Source organism: Rosa chinensis, chromosome 4, assembly GCF_002994745.2.
Source record: "Rosa chinensis cultivar Old Blush chromosome 4, RchiOBHm-V2, whole genome shotgun sequence".
In the NCBI taxonomy this organism is placed as follows: Eukaryota; Viridiplantae; Streptophyta; class Magnoliopsida; order Rosales; family Rosaceae; genus Rosa; species Rosa chinensis.
Window position 1 is genome coordinate 2,935,218 of NC_037091.1, and position 19,747 is coordinate 2,954,964.

The window sequence follows — 19,747 nt, forward strand, 5'->3', positions numbered from 1 at the left end:
ATGAGAGGTATGGGTGGAATTGGAAAGGAAAGACTCCAAGTCCTTTCCTTTTCCCAAAGCCTCCCCAACCCCACTACTTCCCACCTCCTCTCTCCCACTCCCTCTTCCTCCTTTGAAGCTAAAGCATCACCATTTCCAGTAGGTATTAGGCATGTAAGAAAAGGAAGAAGGGAAACAGAGGAACTTGGGAAATCACCGGCATGGGAGGAATGGGAAAGAAATTGATGTCATCAACAGACAATAACTTTGTCTGATTTATCTCTTGCCCAACATCCCATGACAGAAACTTCCTCAAGGGCTCTACTCTTTCCCACTTTCTCCATTGATCTCCCTCACCATCTCAAGAATAAAGCCCTCTTATTTATCAAGTTGCCAAAAAGGGATTTGGTTGGATATGGAATCAGGGAAAGGAAGAAACTTCAAGGAAACTGTAGGCAAGAAGATGCCTTTTATTTTATTTTATTTTTTGCTTTTAACCATATCTCATTGATCTTCTTCAATCTTCCTTACCCACACTTTCCAACCAACTTCCAAAAGCCTCAGCCTTTTCCAAACTCTTCTTTAATGAGCACCCAACAACCAGTCAACAGTCAACAGCACATAAAGGCTTCCTTTCTTTTTGGCCTTTTTTTTTTTTTTTTTTATCTTATCTTTTTACTGCACCCCCTAATTAAAATAAAATATAAACCGTTCTTCAACTTTCGCTCCTGTTTTCTTGAAATGGTGAACGAATTGCATTTCGATTGTTGGTCGAGGTTAGACATCATAAGGAACTAAATTGAAGCCAAAAATTAAGTGGAAGAAACTATGGCATGACATGGGTGATTGGACGAATAAAAAAAAATTCTACATGTTATTATTGGACACTAAGAAGATCAATTATGTATCTCAAAAGATCAATTTTTAAAGAAATTGCTGAATATTATTAGGGTTTCATCCATCGCCATAGTTGTGCGCCAAGGTGATCGGCATGATGATTTGCACATCTATTCAACTGTTGCATGCCCATTTTCTTTTACAGCTCTATCATGATATAAACTTTAACCTTTTCATTCAATTAACTATCACAATCTTTTCGCTGAGATTGCAATGAAAAACAAAGGAAAAAATAACGAGTTCATATCACAGAATTAAATATGCAGATTAGTTTGTGCATTTAAGTTCCATATGTGGGAAACAAAAAAATGCAATATAAGAAAAAATGTTAAAAGTTATAAATAGTCCTTGTAGTTTGGAGTGATGCTCAAAATTAACCTTGTGATCTAAAAATGTTTAATTTTACCCCTGTGGTTTGCGAAACTAATTAATATTGGTCCAAATGCTATTTTTGATAAAAACCCCTCATGTGCAAGGATAAATTTGTCATTTCGATTTAAAATAGTAAAAAAAATTAAATTGAATAGTATTTGAAAAATGAAACTAAAAAACTAGGAGGTTGTGGAATTCTAGTTTTTATTTATTTTAATTTCATTTTCGATAAAATTTTGAATTTATTTTGTTTTTGTTTTACTTTTTTATTGAGATGACGAACTTTTCTTTACACATGGCAAACTTTTTGTCAAAATTAGTTTTAACCAACTTTGATCAATTTCGCAAATCATAAGGGTAAAATTAAATATTTTGAAATTACCAGGTTAATATTGAATATCACCCCAAATCACAAGGACCATTTCTAACTTTTACTCAAGAAAAAACGAAGTGGGGGGTGTATAGTGTCTACCATGTCCTGGCTAGATTGAGATGTTGTCGATAATCTTATTGTGATGATTGGATTTGAATTTGGATTTTGATCTTCGATTACCTCTTATTAATCTGAAGCGATATGCAGTTGATTTGGATTTCCCTCTTAATAATCTGAGGAGGATCTCACGGTGATATATTACTGCTGCATGGGCTGTAGACACAACTTTAAGCTGACGAAGAAACTTCAAGCCATACATTAAGCCAAAATAAAGGTAATAATAGAAACATTGTATCTAGAGTAAAACCCACCACTAGGGTCAAAACTTTTCTCCACCGGACAAAATGATACTCAACTTTCAAAAGTGATCAAAATGATACCTAAATTTTTAAAAGTGATCGAAATGATACCTAAATTTAAAAAAACAAATCAACTTGATACCCAATTTTCAAAAGTGATCAAAATGATACCTAATGTTTTAAAAACAAATTAATTTGATACCTCGGTTTAATTTTTTGTAACTTTTTGTTAAAATTGATCACGTGCGGTGCAATATTTTATGGGTTATAATAATATTTTACACAAAAAAAACTATTTTTCAATTATTTTTTATTTTACTTTGTTAATTCTCATCTTCTTCTTCTATCTCTGCCTCTCTCTCTCTCTCTCGTCCCATTTTTCTTTGTTTTTTTAGAAGTTGGGAAACATCCGAACTTTATTTGTTTCTACGATCGATGGTAGAATTGAAATTGAATGGAAGATTTTTTTTTTTAATTCTATAGAAGAAGAAGATTGGGTTATAGATGATTGATGGCCCTCTGACCACAAATCACTTCAATTTTTGTGCTTGATTTTGCATTTGATTTAACAAAGAAGTTCAAAAAAAAAAGGGCTAAATACTGACTACTACGTAGTTTGGGTCTAAAATCAATTCAGTCCCTAAACTTCTAATTTCATCAAGAACACCCCTGCACTTTCAATTTTGATCTAATAGGTCCAATTTGTTAGTCTTCCGACAATTGAGTCATTTAACTTATTGACGTGGCTTATATATGACTTATGTTTTATGATGTGGTGTTGAGGTGGCCTGCATAGTTGAGTCTCACTATAAGAAATCTATCAAATAAATAGTTTTTCAACAAATAATCCAACTATAACTTGAACCCATAACAGAATATTAATGAATTGGACCTATTAGATCAAAATTGAAAGTACATGGGTGTTTTTGATGAAATTAGAAGTCCAGGGACTGAATTGATTTTGGACCTAAACCACAGAGTAGTAACCAGTATTTAGCCCTAAAAAAAATAAACTGAGGTATCAAATTGATTTGTTTTTAAAACTTTAGGTATCATTTTGATCACTTTTAAAAATTTAGGTATCATTTTGATCACTTTTGAAAGTTGGGTATCATTTTGTCCGGTGGAAAAAAGTTTTGACCCTAGTGGTGGGTTTTACTCTTGTATCTAATCTACTTATCTACCATACATAAGCAAGAATTAATTATATTCATACTTTGTTTGACTTTTGAAGAGTTCGTAAATAATACTATAGATAATTGTATTCGAGTATGATTACAGAATCAAAAATCATGTAACGGGAGTTTGAATGATTGTAATGGAAATTTGAATGAAAGGAGCTAGTAAACCGAAACTTGAATTGCAGACTTGATCACAGGGTTTTAAATTGAATATGTTGATTACCATATTTATTGTAAATTTATAAATAAGGAGGATGATGCCGCATGATAAACATAATAAATTTGTAAATTTTACATGGATGCGGTTATTGCCACCCTACTAAGGGCATGTTTACTTACTTGGAATAGGAGGGAATGATTACGAAGTAAAAACATTCATGCATTTACTAACACATAAAGGAATCAGAATGATTCCGGGTGAAAGAATTCATGCGTTTACTAACACATGAAGGAATCATAATGAATTTATGTCCCACCACTTTAACAGGAATCGATTCCTGAATAGTCAGGAATTTGATTACGAAGGGGGGGAGATGAGTTTAGGAATCAATCATCCGAAATTAATACCGATTCATTTCTTCTCTCATTCCACTTATCTCCGATTCATGATTATTTTCTATTCCAAGTAAGTAAACGTGCCATAAGAGCAACTCCAACAGCTTCCCCATAATTTGATTTTTCTCTACTTTAGCGAAAAATGAGCCTATTTTGGTCCAACAGATTCCCTATATCTATCCCTATTTTAGATAAAGTGAGGAAAGAGAAAACCAAATTCCCTATATTTACAGCAATCTCTAAAATTTTAAGGAAGAATATAGAGATTTTAGAGATTGCTATAAAATAGGGAATCTGTTGGAGTTGGAGAAGAAAAAGATGCTAAAGGTTTGACCATTATAATACCCAAAATACCATTTTTCAAAGTACAGTTTAACTTGAATTATTTTTCTGTTTGGCTTCCTCTGCTTCACGAATTCGTTTTTTGTTAGCATAATATGAGAACGATTGAAGATGATATATGCTAAGAACCATAAAAGTTTCTTTAATGCATGAAGACATTAAAAATGAAGTTTATATATGTGTTATGTAGTTTATAATTAAGATAAACAAATATTGTCTTTTATTGTAATTTTATATTAGGGTAGTTTAGTTTTTCAATAAATTAAAAACTTAGAGGATGAAGAAAGTAATTGACTAGTTGGTAAGATGGAGATAGCCGCACTCTTTTTACATTATTCTCTTACTTAATCTTTAGTTCTTTACACCCACTATGACTCAACAGCTGCTAGGGTAACCCAGTCATCATCGGATGGGTCTGGGTCTACATCTGCAGTTGAGGTAACAATATTTCATTTGATAGAACTCCCTAGATCTACGGAAATTACATTCATCTCTTATTAATTTGTACACATACAATGACTCAAACAGCTGCTAAGGCTTAATTTGTACACATACAATGACTCAAACAGCTGCTAAGGCAACAATATTTCATATGATAGAACTCCCTAAATCTACGGAAATTACATTCCTCTCTTACTAACTTTTACACAAACAATGACTCAAACAGCTGCTAGGGCAACCCGGTCATCGTCGTATGGGTCTGGGTTGGGCAGAGGCAACAATATTTCATTCGATAGAAATGGTGATACTATCGTGGTGGTACCATGCATGTCCAGAATTGCTGCCAAAGCGAGGGTACTATTGTCCTGAATTGCGAAGGATATGCTGCATGAAAAATCATTTTTTTTCACCTCCAATTTGTCCTCGCTAGCCCTATGGTTGGTGGGAGTGTGCGGAACTCTTCTGTCAACCGAAAGCACTCACCGGCATGCAAGACTTCAAGTTTCTCCCTTGATGTAGAGAGCCTGCAGGAATGGACACCACATCGCCAAGTTTTTGGACAAATGTCCATGGCTCAATACCGAATTCCTTCTAGGCTTCCTTTTATGCTCCGGAACATCTTGCATGCGACCCACCATGTACTTAATTATACAAAGAAATGACTGTTGAATGAAGATAGGAACACCAAACAATGAGCAGTATCATTGTATCTGCCTCCATGACAGAGGCTACCGCAAAGGAACGAGAGGAGGGAGAGATAAATTGGGCTTAATAGAGTACTACCCTCATGGAAGGTAGGGATTTTATAAGGAGGCCTTTGATGAGGTTTGTTAGGGTTAGGTTACTACAATTCGAATGTATATCCGACTATGCTAAGAGAGATTGATATCGAGGAGGCAGTGAGCTACAGAGAGACGAGACGAGACGAGACGAGACGAAAGAGGAATAAGCTAGGACCTCTAGGTTATGATGAATAGTCTGATCGTATTCGAGGGATTTTTATAAGCTGCTGAGGTCTATTAGGGTTGGGATGCCTATTTATTTGGCTAAAAATGGGATTGAGTTAAGAAGATTTGGAATTTGAAACAAAAATTATGGATAAATTTACGTTTTCAAATCCCTGACTATATAAATGATCAATGCCCCAAGTAATTGGGATAATTGTAACTACAAGAAGTACAAAGTCCTTTAGGATACTTTAATAGCTAATTGAATTAGCTGATTGTGCGTATTGAAATTAAGTTCTTTCCTGACTTATGGGATCACAATTCACAAATGAATGATTTGAATGATTTCTCAGAACTAAATAATAAAGAGTTTATCGTGTTTCTTTTTGTTAATTGTTATGAATAATATCTTTTATTGTCGAATGTTTCACTGGATTTTTAATAACATTAACTAGTATTTAAATAAATACAATTAACTTATAGAAAGCATAACCACGTGGTGTGGTGTGTTGGTCGAGCTGCTTAGTCTGGAACCCCCAGGTCTAGAGTTCGAATCTCAGCTCCATCCCGTGGCCAGCAGATTTGAGGGACCTGGTTTAGTTAAAACACTCAATGGTTCGTGCGTCTGCGGTGCAGTGATTAGTCTGACTATGCTAGGATACACTGTATGGGTGTGTGTGTTGGTTCTATTGACGTCTTCCACTCAAAAAAAAAAAAAAAACTTATAGAAAGCATATAAACATGTTCTGATGGTGAACTATCACAATTGAAATTAGAAAAGAAAAAAGACTGGATGAGAAATACAATTACAATCCAGAAAAACCATTTAGTGTGGTAAGATTGATCAAGCGGCCTAGCATGAAACCTCCATATCTAGCGTTCGAGTCCCAACTCCCACCCGTTTGAGGGGCCTTCAGATTTGTGTGCCTACGGTAGAGGATTAGTCTGGCTTTGCTGGGATACCTGCGTAGAACTCGGTTAGAATACTAACTAGCTAATGTAACCAATGTAGCTTTCTACCTCAATTCCCAAAAAAAAAAAAAAAGAGTCAAAGGCTAGTCACTGATAAGTTGTAATAATAAGGTAGAATATGGCTGAGTTTTCCTTTCTAATACCTAATCATAATTACAATGGAAAGTTGGAAATTGAAAGGCCTGCCCCAAGTTCTAACCAGACTTGGGTCTGTGAAAACGTTTATTTCGAACTCTTTGGGATCCTACAACTGCAACTGCTTAATGTTAATTCCATAACTGACCTAAAGCTACTCGACTTACTGATTGTGTTGTATGAGAGTGTAATCTTATACCTAGATCTTGTGGATCAAAATTTATATTGACAATAATGTAAGAGAGAATTTTGAGATTGATGTATCAAAGTTTATGATGGACTCATACATCGTTTGTAATGCAGAGTAGGCTGTGCGTGCTTGGCTGTACCGATCGAATTAGGGAATGCCAATCGCAAGCCAACTGTTGATAAAGGGAAACTTGAGAATCAAGATTGATGTCATATTTGCTTCAATCATATCCTTGCTGCAGATCAGAAGTCAGATCTGAAAAGAGCATTTGAAGGAGTTTTATTTTGACTGCATGGTTTCTAGATAGGTTCATTATGCAAACTCCTGCAATACTATTCAATGGCTTGACCGCGACATACTCCTAGGATTGTTGAGGTTAATTGGCATCCCTCTATTATTGGGTGGATCAAGATTAATTATGACGGCGCTTGAAAACATGAAGAGGGTATTGGAGGATTAGGTGCTGTCTTTCGTGATTATAAAAGTCAGTTTGTTGGTGCTTTTGCTTCTAAATTTGATATTCCTAGTTCTATTGCGGCGAAAGTAATGACAATCAGTATGGCTGTAGAGATTGCTTGGCTTCACGATTGGAAACACATATGGCTAGAGGTAGATTCATGTACTGTATTAGATTATATTTGCTCTCCTTCCCTTGTGCCTTGGCAACTTCGAGTACGTTGGTTAAATTGCTTATATAGGATCGCACAAATGAATTTCAAATCTTCACACATATTTAGAGAAGGGAATAAGGTAGCAGATGTTCTAACTAATCATGGAACATCTTTGTTGGAGCAAATATGGTGGGTTGTGTCTCCTCCATTTATCTTGTCATTTTATGAAAGTGATGTTTTAGGTCTTTTACAGTTTAGATTTCGTTAACTTGTTTCTTTTTTTCTTGTTTATTCCGAAGGTTTTGGTTAGATCCCCCTTTGTTGTCATTCACATTTTTTTGGCTAAATAAATTGAAATGTTAGAGAGGTTGCTTCTCCACTACCACTGATTGCATAAAAAAAAAATAAAAAAAAAATCAATGGCTTGTGAATATATATTTACTTGGTTCTCTAACAGGTCCATGTTCATTTTTTCTTTTCTTCCATTGTTGATTGTTATAGAATATAGTCTGATGCCTTGCTTTGTTGAATGAATAGTAGCACAGTTCTCCTGTAGTCCTGTCCGTTAATTCTTTTTGAAATAAAATGAATCAAATAATTTCGTATCAAGTCCAATAATTTCATTCTGAAGTTGGATTTGGACCCCTCCTACCACTCTTTTTGAGATCCAATTTGCTTTTGAAATAGTAGTTTATGTCGGGCATGTACATTTTGGTTCTACACTCATCTTAATGACTTAATCAACTCCTTAAATTATTAGTTCAACTTTATGTTTTTGCCATTAGTTTAATCAGCCTTGGCGGTCTATGATTAGTAGAAATGCGGCTTGATCTGATTTAAATTCTAGCCCAGAATAATGCTGTCAACATATCTGTCTCTTAAATCCAGAAGTGTCCTGCAAGACACCTATTGATCACATATGCGATCCCACATATATTAAACAATGTTATTTTTTTTCATTCAATGAAAAGGAGGACCAAAAGACCCCCGCTCTCTAAATGTACAATACCTACAATACCTAAAAAACCTCCCTGCTGGACAGTGATTGATTTGCCGTACCACATGGCGGTGCGGATACCGCACGCAAGTCTTTCTCCATAAACAAATAAGTTTCTACAACATTCTGGTTTAAAATTCATAAAGTGCTGCAATTCAAATTATTGTTAGATGGGTCTTTTCCCTTATTTAAATGCTTGACCTCTAGTAGGGTAAACGATCTTCTCGATTTGTCCTCGATTGTGAGCTTGATAATACCGATGTGCCGACTGGCTTTGCAAAAGAAGAAGGAAAATATTGGATAGAAAATAGTCACAAATTCTTCTCGTTCGCTCAATGAGATTATGGCAACATTTTTTTATCGCCAAACTCATCATGTGAAGTTTCTGACGCCAAACCTTCACATGATGATTGTTTCTGACCAAAAAACAAAAAACTCTTCACATGGAATGGAAACATGATTAAGGTGCAATTCAAAACACTTCTCCACCTAAAAATTTTAAAAACACGAATATGGGATTCAAGGGTGATATATTTCATCCGAATTCTCCACTCTTTATTGAAATAATCTCATTGTGGAGAGAAACATGCATAGCTTTTTGATAATAAAGTAATTTCATATTACGAATGACATTAAAAGTTAGACCTTTTTTTCATTTCTTTCTTTTATAAATTATTGAAGCTGTTCTTGCTGGATCCAAACTTAAAATTAGTGGTGTTGGCTTTGTTTTTGTTGTTGTCGCAAGAGACTTCAGACTCAGAGTTCTACATTTATACCTGGTTCTAGAGCTTCAGACTCAAAGTTGTTATTGTATGTAATTTAGCTTATTGTCATTATTCGTTAAAAAAGATGTGTTTCTGCCTGGATTAGGGACCCAATAGATATGTTGATTGGCAGACGGAGGTTTCGTGTTTGATGGCTAACTTGATGAGGTAAGTGACAGTCACCTGTCAAATATAATACATGGGCGTCAAGAGGTAAACTAGGTAGTCGGTCTTCGCTCTTTCAATGCTTAAGTCAGTCAATGAATTAATATTAACAGGGTAACGTTAGATAAGTAATAAATGCTTACCATACATGCTGTGAGGAGTTAGCCTTTATAGAGGTCTTGAGGCCTCGTTGTAAATTTGATGTCCAATGTATGACTGATATACATTAGTAATTTGTTGATCCTTACTAGGTAGAGTTGATCTGCCAACGTGTGGAGGTGTGTTCTGACATGACTGGGCTTGAGCTTGCCTCAAGTTGGAAGCTATGTTTTCGAAATACCCGTGTGTTACACCGGCGTGACTGTGATGTGATCGGAACAATAAAAAACAGAGTGCTATTTATGCTTGATGATAGACCGTTGCTAGCGCGCAATACCTTCCAGGTGGAAGTTGTCGAAGACTTGAAAAAGAATTGAACACCTAATTCATCTATCCATGTCCAGTCTTATAAGTTAATTATGATAAAGCCTGTACGTATGTTATGAAGTTTCTTTTTTTCTTTATTTTTTCTTCTGTTCCAGAGAGATGGTTTCATTATCATGAGTTCATGTTTTACTACTTGCACTCTATTTTTAACTACATAAAAGTGTAGTGTAAGTGGTAAATTACTTGAGAATGTGTACTGCCAAAATCATCACCCTAAAACATGATTTAGCTGTATTTTATTTTATTAATTTTTTTATAATTAAAAATATGTGAAGAATGGAAATTAAAAAAAAAAAAAGATTATACAACAAAGCGATTTGATGATTTTCGACCAAAGAAAAAAAAATGATTGCAAATAACATGAGTTAAATTAAAAATCTTTCACTTATAAAAGTAAAATTTATATCGTTTGAATAAAGAGTCGGAAAAAGATATTTGAGCTCATTTTTAATATTTCTTTTACAGGTTACAACGTGGCCGCTTGTGGTTGATTTGCAAAGAGAAATGACTGGCATAGTTCACAACGCATCTATAAATTGATGCCACCCAACTACTAGCAGCCTCTATGTCCAAAACAAATTCCCAATGGCCTCTTCATACTCACCTCTTCATCACCATTTCAGTCTCTTCGCCTCAATAGCAACCTCAGCTTCCCCATTTCTCATAACCATTCCTGTCTAGACCTTCTTCCCTCTAACAAATACCTCAAAATTTCTGTGTGCCTTTTCAGGTTTACACCCACCATTCACTCTTCCACTTTATATCTCTGTTTCACAATTTCTCTAAAACCCATTTGAAAAAAGTGCCTTGTTTGTTTGTCCAAAGACAAAAGAGATTAAGGACACTAACCCAGATCAGATACTACTGATTAGTGATTACCATCAAGCAATGAACCCCCAAGGTCAAGTAAAGGAGGCACCTTTACCTGTGCCACTGGAGAGACTTAATGACCAAGGCCCTCCACCATTTCTCAACAAAACCTATGAAATTGTGGAAGACTCAACAACCAACCACATAGTGTCTTGGAGCAAAGCAAACAACAGCTTTGTTGTATGGGATCCCCAGGCCTTTGCCATCAGTCTTCTCCCCAAGTACTTCAAGCACGGCAATTTCTCTAGCTTTGTCAGGCAGCTCAACACCTATGTAAGCTTTGTCAATTCGTCTCAGAATGAGAGTGCAAAGATTTAATCTTTTCTCCCTCTGTTTATTAATTCAATATTGTATTAGATATATTCATAGATTATGTTCATGAAGATGCTAGAAAGGTATAATCTTTATCTTTCCAGCTTTTGTTTAATGGGTGGGTAGTGGGTTTGTTGATGTGGATATGGTGTTTGTTTGGTAGCTTCAATGAGGAAAGTGCAGGAAATAATGTATAAAATATATGCAGGGTACTATTACAGAGAAGGTGCCTTTGCATCTGTATAATATAAACTATTGTATTAATCTTGTATAAACTATTGTATTAATCTTGTGGGTCGGAACTCAGAAGCTATAGTTTATTTTTTTTATATATGTGAGCTTTTGGACCTTCCTAGGGTTGATGCGAAGCCTCAAATTAGTAGAGCCAAAAGCCTTGTTTCTAGAGTTTGATCATGAACAGGTTATTTGATTGGTTAATGTAGGGATTTAGAAAGGTTGACACAGATAAATGGGAGTTTGCTCATGAAGTGTTTCTCAGAGGGCAAAAGCATCTTTTAAAGAATATCAGGAGGAGGAGGACATCTCATCATAATGTTCATTATGGTTCGAAGCAAGATCTGGACTCTTGCATTGAGGTTGGAAGTTTCGGATCATTAGATGGAGAGATTGATCAGTTGAGGCGCGATAAGGAGGTTTTGATGGGGGAACTGGTGAAGCTTAGACAACAGCAGCAGACTGCTAGACTTCACCTCCATGGAATGGAAGATAGGCTCAAGAGGACAGAGATGAAACAACAACAGATGATGAATTTCTTGGCAAGAGCAATGCAGAATCCCAACTTTTTACAACAATTGGTACAAAAGAAGGAAAGAAAGAAACAACTTGAGGAAGCAATTACGAAGAAGAGAAGGCGGACTATTGAAGGGCCTAGTAGTATTGAGGTGGGTGCATTAGGCCAAGGTGGAGGCGAAGCTGTTGTTAAAGTTGAACCCGAATATTATGGTGACATATCTGAGCTGGATGTTTCAGGGTTAGACAACTTTGCTATGGACATGCCAGTGACAGATGAAAACGAAAAGGTCCATGATGGGGAAGAGTGTATGGAGAAAGAAGAGGAATATGAAAGGAGAGGCAAAGATCTGTCTGAGGTATTTTGGAAAGAGTTTTTGAATGAAGGCGTTGATGAAGAAATTGAAGTACTCGGTGTTCAAGAAGAAGATGAGGAAGATGTCAGTGTGTTGATTGAGCAGCTTGGTTGCTTGGTGTCCAAGCCCAAGTAAAGAAAGTGATCAAGCTTTCTGCACATTTCTTCAAGTAGCTGGGGTAGGAGTGCCTACAACAGATCTTGATCTTCCCAAGTCGTTTTCTTATTTGATAGTGACAACTGAATCCAAGCACATTGACACTCGTCCAACGCATACTGCTTGGTTTCTGGGGGTTTCCATCTGTGCTACTCATAGAATCTCCCAAATTTCTTGGTCTGTTTGTAGCACGGTTTTCTCTTCCTTTCTTGTGTACAAAGATTAGAATGCAATTGTATTTCAGTCTGTTGTCGGAAGTTAAACCATGTGTTTATTCCGTTTCATTGTTTTATGACCTCAACTTTCAAATTCTTAATGAAAATCCTTGACAAAGTAGTTTCTTATGTGCCAAGTATGCAATTGGACTCCGAGAGGACTACTCCAAACAATGGGAGATGGGTAGATGATACAGTACTGAGATCATATTGTTCTTAATTTGTCGCTAGTTGCATAATGCATATTGGTAATATAGAGCTTTTGTGAAGGTGGTGGACTACTGCTGGTGATGGTTGAAAAAACATGAAAATTTACTTGCATCTTCAAAGAGATGAATGAATGCCATGTTCAGGTGTGTGTTTGAGTGTATCTACACATCCTTTATGCTTGCTAGACTAGATTATTATGTGGTTTTATAGATATTTATGATACTAATGTTCAAAGGAACAGAGCAAATGTATATTTTGACAAGAGTAACACCCTATGACTAGAGTTTGACTCTTGTTTCCCCATCCCTTGAACCGAAAAGGAAAAATCGCCATTCACTTGGTGGTTTGGTAAGCTCCGGTTGGCTAGAAATCTAAAATCGATTGTGAGGTGACTCAGGTGAGAGGAGCATGATTGTCTTCACTAACATGAATTTGAACACACTAAAAAACTGATCTAGGTTCTAGATGGGGACTGATGCAAGTCTACCCTAACATTAGCAAACTAAGCATATGAGTATTAATACATGTGCACTGAGAGGATTGGCAATTGACCTCTTTCTTCTCTTTATGGGCAAAAAGAAAAAAGGTGGGAAAATTAGGTTCAATTTTATGGCGCAACATCTGCGAAATTGAGTTGGAACACATAGTATGCTGCATTGCGTTGTCTGCTGAAGTGATAAGGTAGCACATGCTGCGCATGAGCAGTGAAGCTGGTGTCATTATGGAGGGAGCCTGCGTATCTGTCATGTTTGCTCTATATATTTTCCCAATACAAAAGTTTTGATCCATCATAAGAATTTCAGTTAAAGCACGGCTGGACTCTTTGTAAAACTGACCATCAGTAATCTTAGAAAAGAAGGTATAGGCAAAACAGTGTTGATGTTTTTCAAAAAATTCTTGTAACAGGGGACTTCTAACTTAGCAAATTCATGATTAATTCTAGAAAATTAATTTTGAAGTGATTCCAGTTCTAGCTTGATCATTGGGATACTAGTGCAATTGTTAAGAAGAGATCATTTTCAAATTATCAACATATCGGTACATTCTTAAAATTATAGGGGATTGGGTCGGAGGTTCAAAAAAATGTCTGAGCTAAAATGGTTTGGTAATCCAAGTTGTCAACCATCGAGGACATTGTGGGAGCTAAGCAATATTCGTAAGGATTCAATGCCCCAAGAACTTGGTTTAATTCCCTTGAGTAAACGATCCCTACACGTCCCATGATGATTGCTCACAGTATGATGCGTGATCAATTTTATTTCTGTTGTACCCTCAGGCCACTTTGGATGATCATTGCTAACTCTTTCATTAGTTTTCATCCAATATCCCATTCGGTAACATTTGTTAGTATTATTCTAATTCGATCTAATACCTCCTAAAAATGATAGCTTCATTTGAAAGATATACACATCAACAGTCATCCTATTTGTACTCATATCTGGCCCTCATGTAAATCAGTAAATGATTGAGGGGAAATCATCTTGTTCCTTGTAGTTCTCATACAGATGGACTGAAATATAAATAAAATCATGTGGAATCCATTTGGTTTGCGAGAAGGTAATATAGTAAGGAGGTCTATCAAATGTAGGATTTTAAGCCCTGTACTGTAGACCGTAGAACCATAGACCAATAGTATGAGGATGAGAGCAACAAAAGCAGGCAGGCATTGATGCAAATTAAGATGCAAATTAAGATGCAACCATTGTTGCAGCTTAACAAAGACAACATTACAAAGCTACTTCCAAATGAACCGATCGAAGACTTGATGAAAAGTTGAGGTACCAAGGAGTTGAAAGATTCCAAGCTTAGCCTTGAAATTGGTAGATAATAATCAATCCTCAGAGCTTAAAGATAATGTAGTATAACCAATTTGGAAGCTTAAAGAAGCTTCACATCTAAGAAATAGATGGTCTCATGATTCCACATGAAGTAAGCATTAAGGGAAGCTGGGATCAGAAGCTAACTTCCTTCTGCATCTATGCAAAGCATTTTGCCATGACAGATGGCCTATTGAAGTATTCAATCTTAGAGAAATGCTAATGGCCACAACTAAGTTCAGATCCCATATCCTATTATTGACAAGTGAATGCATGTCAATGCTTCCATCAAAAGTGCATAAGCAGATCAAGACCCACCGTGAGTCCGTGACTCATCTTTAATGAGTCCCCTAAGAGCATGAAGATCACGGATTATGCGGTTTAAGAGTACCGTAACTTAATGGGGCAGAAGTTGAATAGTGATTTTGACAAGGAATGTAAATCATGGACCGCTCGTTGGGACAGTTTCTGGGCTTAGAGAAGAACCAAGCACAATCACTCTTTGATCTTTGATCTTTAAGGTCCAAGATACAATTGTTCTTGACGTTGAGAAACCCTTTCTTGATCAGTTTTCTGCACTCGGGTCCGGCTTGGGTGAAATAGTTGTTTGCTATCGACAAGTTCGTCAAGGTGGGCAGCTTGCATACCAACTCAGGCACTGTTCCATAGAACTGGTTATTGTCCAAGACCAGAATCTCCATCTTGGCCAAGCAAGCAAAGGAATGAGGAATTGGGCCTGTTAAGTAGTTGGAGCTCACATCGAACAAGGTTGCCTGGCTAAGTTTGCCGATTTCCCATGGCAAACACCCTGTTAAGCAAGTAATTAAATATATCAATGTTAACAAAACAAATATGTAGATACGGATAAGGTCTTTCTTGGTAACCACGAATCATAGCTGACGGCTACATAATATATCAGATATCTAGCGAGCGAACATCATCATGCTTGTTGAACATATATATCCATGCTAGATATTATATGAAAATTAGGATCGAAATATGTTCAGAGAGAATTTGGGAAACATGTTTAATTTGTTAAGAACACGAACATTTATCGAGATTTGGGAGCATACCTGAGAGTTTGTTGTTGAGGAAGAGGACCTCATAAAGCGTTTTTGATGCTTTGCCAATGCTATTTGGGATTGGACCCGAGAACTGGTTGTTGGCAAAAGTGAGATAATGTGCTGGTGAGGAGCCAATAGCATCAGGAATCTGCTCAGTGAAAAAGTTGAACCCGAGATCTAAGAATGTCAACTTTGTGGCACTTAGAACTTCATATGGGATGTTCCCAGTTAGCTTGTTGTTGCTGAGGTCGAGCTCGTAGAAGTATTTAAGTTTGGATATTTCTTTCGGGACTGAGCCTGTGAAATTGTTGGAGTTGGCATGGAAAAACACCAAGTCTGGTAACTGGTCTACGAAACCGCCAAGGGGTAGCTTTATATCTTTGCCACCGAACGGTTTGCCAACTAGTCCTTTGCCATTGAAGTCAACTTCGGTGACTGCCATTTGGTTATAGACAGGGACCATTGCACATTTAAATCCCGTGAACTTGCAAGGATTTGTGCCGACCCATGTGCCTGTGATGTTTTTTGGGTCATACCCGATTAGGTCTTTGAACTTTTTAATTACTCTGAGGGCAATTCCAAGTCGGTCGTTTGGTACTGGTACCGGAGAGTGTGCTCGTCGTGGTGATGGTGGAGGTGGTCGTGGTCGTGGTCGTGGTCGTGGTCGTGGTCGTGGTGGTGGAGACGGCGGTGGCGGTGATGGAGATGGTGGTGGTGGAGACGGACGGAGTTTTGGTGGCGGCGGTGATGGAGGTGGTGGAAGTGATGGCGGTGGTGGTGATGGAGGTGGCGGTGGGCAAGGAGGAGGCGGAGGGGGAGGGCATTCTTCGTATTCGGGGGAGGGAGCAGGAGGAGGGCTGTAGCTGCCGCCACCACCAATGATTATTTCCAGGGCTTCTCTTTCAGCACCTTCAACTAGATCATGTTGCAAACACAAATGTAGCACGAGTAGTGAAAGCAAAACTGAAGCAAAGAAAGAATTGTTGGTACCCATTTTTTCTTGCACACATTACGCATCTCACAGATAATGTCATACATATATAGGAGAGACAAAGGGAGAAGTTAAGGTTCACCAGCAAACAGCTAGAACTAGCTCAAGGTATATTTTGTCTTGGGATTGAGAGTTGAGAGATGAGAGGACAGCGGAAGTTGAGCTCTCATTATCAGACAGACAATTTGCTAATGCAGAATCGTTTGTCACTTTGATTCCTCTACATTACAGAATTTGCTTTCAAAAGTTTGGCCTTACTAGACTTAGGCTTAGTTTGGGATTGCTATGCTGTGAGAGGAAGTGTTTCCGAACTTGCTGTGAGAGGAAGCAGCTGAGGTGTTTGGTAAACTGTCTTTAAAAATGTTGTGAGACATTCATTTCTAGGTGTTTGGTAAGTTGCAAGACAAAATTGTTTTGACTGGGTATTTTAGTAATTATGAGAGCTTACAAAAAAATAAGTGATTGAAAAATCTTTAAAATCAATTTTAATAATTAAGCCAATGTAAAAGTAAATTGAGATTGAAATTGGTCTACTCATTTCATTTTATAGTCCCTTTATATAGGGAGAGAATTACAACGGAAATATCAATTACAATTATGACATTAAATGCTGATTGATCCATAATTGTGTTGATTGATGATAATCGCTGATTCCTTGATTCCCTCTCCGTCAGTCGCTTTGACGAAGACACACTCCCCCTTGTGCCAAGTCAAAGACGAAATGGTGCATGAGTTGTTGCCTCACTAAAAACCTTGCCAAGTAACAATAAAAATCCTATGAGACAAAAAATACACATTGGTCGAAGGAAAAGAGCACAACGCACTTTTTACATTTGAGGATGACATGTGTGTGTTAGACTCCCCCTGATGTCTACACCTCCCCCTGATCTTTACATTAATCAAGGGAGCTTGGAAAGTCTTCGCATTCCTATGCTTTTCACATGTTTCTCAAATGTGGCCTTAGGCAATGATTGATTTGATGAACAAATCTGCTACATTCTCCTCAGACCTTACTTGATTCACTTGAATCTTGAGGAGGACCTGTTGTTGCTGATTGTAGAAAAACTTTGGTGATTTGTGTTTTGTGTTATCACCCTCGATATAACCTAGCTTCATTTGTTCGATGCAAGCTGCATTATCTTCATAAATGCAAGTAGACTCTTCAGTGGTAGAACTCAAACCACTAGTCCCTCGAATATGTGTAATGATAGCTCTTAACCATATACACTCACGAACCGCCTCATGTAGAGCAATGATCTCTGAGTGGTTCGAGAAGGTAGCCACAAGAGTTTTCTTAGTTGATCTCCAAGATATCGCCGTGTTCCCAATGGTAAATACATAACCAGTTTGGGAACGACCTTTATGTGGGTCAGAGAGGTACCCAGTATCAGCAAAACCGACTAAAACATCATTTGGCGTTTTCGCCATCAACATTTTCTTTAAGGATTGCAGTTCCATCTGCGATCCCTCTTGTCTCTCTGTAGGGAAAGAATAGTCCCAAGTCAATGGTTCCTTTTAGGTATCAGAAAATGTTATTGATACCATTCCAGTGACGCTGCGTTGGCGTTGAGCTAAATCTAGCTAATAAGTTCACTGAGAATGCAGTGTCTGGTCGAGTACATTGGGCTAAGTACAATAATGCGCCTATTGCACTTAGATAGAGAATTTCAGCTCCCAACACCTCTTCGTCATCTTCCTTAGGACGAAATGGATCTTTCCTTGCATCCAAACTTCAACTGATCATGGGAGTGCTAGCAGGATGCGCTTTGTCTATGTTAAATCGCCTGACTTTTGGACATACGCAGACTAGTGAATTAGTATTCCACAAACTCGATGTTCTAGTTCAAGGCCTAGACAAAATCGAGTTTTCCCAAGATCCTTCATCTCAAATTCAGATTTCAAGTAGCTCGCGGTTTCTCTTATTTCATCAAGAGTACCTATTGTGTTCATATCATCGACATATACTGCTACAATTGCAAATCCGGAACTTGTTTTCTTTATGAATACGCATGGGCATAATTTATCGTTCTTATATCACTTCCTAATCAAGTAGTCACTTAGACCGGTATACCACATCCGCCCGGATTGTTTCAATCCGTAAAGTGAGCGTTTCAACTTAATTGCAAATGCACTCTGTGGTTTAGAGTCACTTGACTTGGGTAATGTAAGGTCATTAGGTACTTTCATATATATATATATATATATATATATATATATATATATATGAATCAAGATCCCTATAGAGATATGCAGTAACCACATCCATGAGCTGCATTTCTAGTCATTCGGAAACTACCAAGCTAACTAAGTAGTGAAACGTTATAACGTCCATTACGAGAGAGTATGTCTCCTCGTAGTCAATTCCAGGGCGTTGTGAGAAACCTTGCTTCACAAGGTGAGCCTTGTACCTCAAGACTTCATTCTTCTCATTACGCTTTCTGACAAAGACCCATTTATGTCCTACAGGCTTTACACTTGGTAGGGTTAGCACTACTAGACCAAATACATGTCTCTTTATCAGAGAATCTAATTATGCCTGGATTGCTTCTTTCCATTTAGGCCAATCTGCTCTTTGTTGATATTCTGCAACAGAGCGTGGTTCGATATCATCGTGTTCTATGATTTCTTGAGCAACAGTGTATGCAAATACATCATTAATGTGTATGGAATATCTTTCTATCAACTCATACGCACTCTCATAATCCATTGAGATTTCTTTGTTCTCTGGAATCATTTCAAACATCGGAGCGTCCTCAAGTATTGATTCATGGACATAACTATAATCAGAGACAATCTCATGAGAGGGATTCTCTACATTGATGATTAATGGATCAGTTTGTGCCTTACTTGCCCTCTCTTCCTTGGGTGAGTGTCAATCGAACCAAGTGGCATCCCCCTCTTCCTTTGGGGAGCCACGGCCTCAACCACACCTCCACTAAGTGTAGTTGCAATGCCTTTATCTGCTGCACCGTGCCTCTTGTTGGGGACTTCTAACCATGCAGGCACATTTGCAGCTGGTATATGTGATCTGGTCACTTTTGCGATATCAGTAAACGCATTAGACTTCGAATTTGCTACGTTCTGAAGATCGATTATTTTTTTTCACTTCACTTTCACTTTGTGAAGTGCGGGGATCAAAATGAGACAGAGTGGGGACAAACCATGACAATTCCTGTCGTTCCCTTGGAAAATCCTTTTTCCTATCTCTCCCTAACGACGGGAAGACTGTCTCATCAACGT

General features: G+C 37.4%; 2 protein-coding genes across 2 annotated transcripts; one reads left to right on the top strand and one right to left on the bottom strand.

The window, feature by feature from the left end:
- The first annotated feature begins 10,317 nt into the window (after positions 1–10,317).
- On the top strand, positions 10,318–12,554 carry LOC112200575 (heat stress transcription factor A-6b). Its single transcript, XM_024341612.2, has 2 exons — positions 10,318–10,909; positions 11,392–12,554. Exons 1-2 carry the CDS (start codon positions 10,655–10,657, stop codon positions 12,187–12,189), a joined length of 1,053 nt encoding a protein of 350 aa, XP_024197380.1. The 5' UTR covers positions 10,318–10,654; the 3' UTR covers positions 12,190–12,554.
- Positions 12,555–14,421: 1,867 nt separating this feature from the next.
- Positions 14,422–16,676, bottom strand: LOC112196460 (uncharacterized protein At4g06744). The gene is made up of 2 exons (XM_024336811.2): positions 15,526–16,676; positions 14,422–15,260 (listed from the first exon to the last, which is right to left on the bottom strand). The coding sequence occupies exons 1-2, from the start codon at positions 16,508–16,510 to the stop codon at positions 14,818–14,820; spliced, it is 1,428 nt and encodes a 475-aa protein (XP_024192579.1). The 5' UTR covers positions 16,511–16,676; the 3' UTR covers positions 14,422–14,817.
- Positions 16,677–19,747: the final 3,071 nt, after the last annotated feature.

Excerpts from the sequence above, each read along its gene's own strand:
- LOC112200575 (XM_024341612.2), top strand. The coding sequence starts at position 10,655 with ATGAACCCCCAAGGTCAAGTAAAGGAGGCACCTTTACCTGTGCCACTG. Across the intron at positions 10,910-11,391 it reads TCAGGCAGCTCAACACCTAT|GGATTTAGAAAGGTTGACAC; the intron begins GTAAGCTTTGTC and ends TGGTTAATGTAG.
- LOC112196460 (XM_024336811.2), bottom strand. The coding sequence starts at position 16,510 with ATGGGTACCAACAATTCTTTCTTTGCTTCAGTTTTGCTTTCACTACTC. Across the intron at positions 15,261-15,525 it reads CCTCAACAACAAACTCTCAG|GGTGTTTGCCATGGGAAATC; the intron begins GTATGCTCCCAA and ends CTTGCTTAACAG.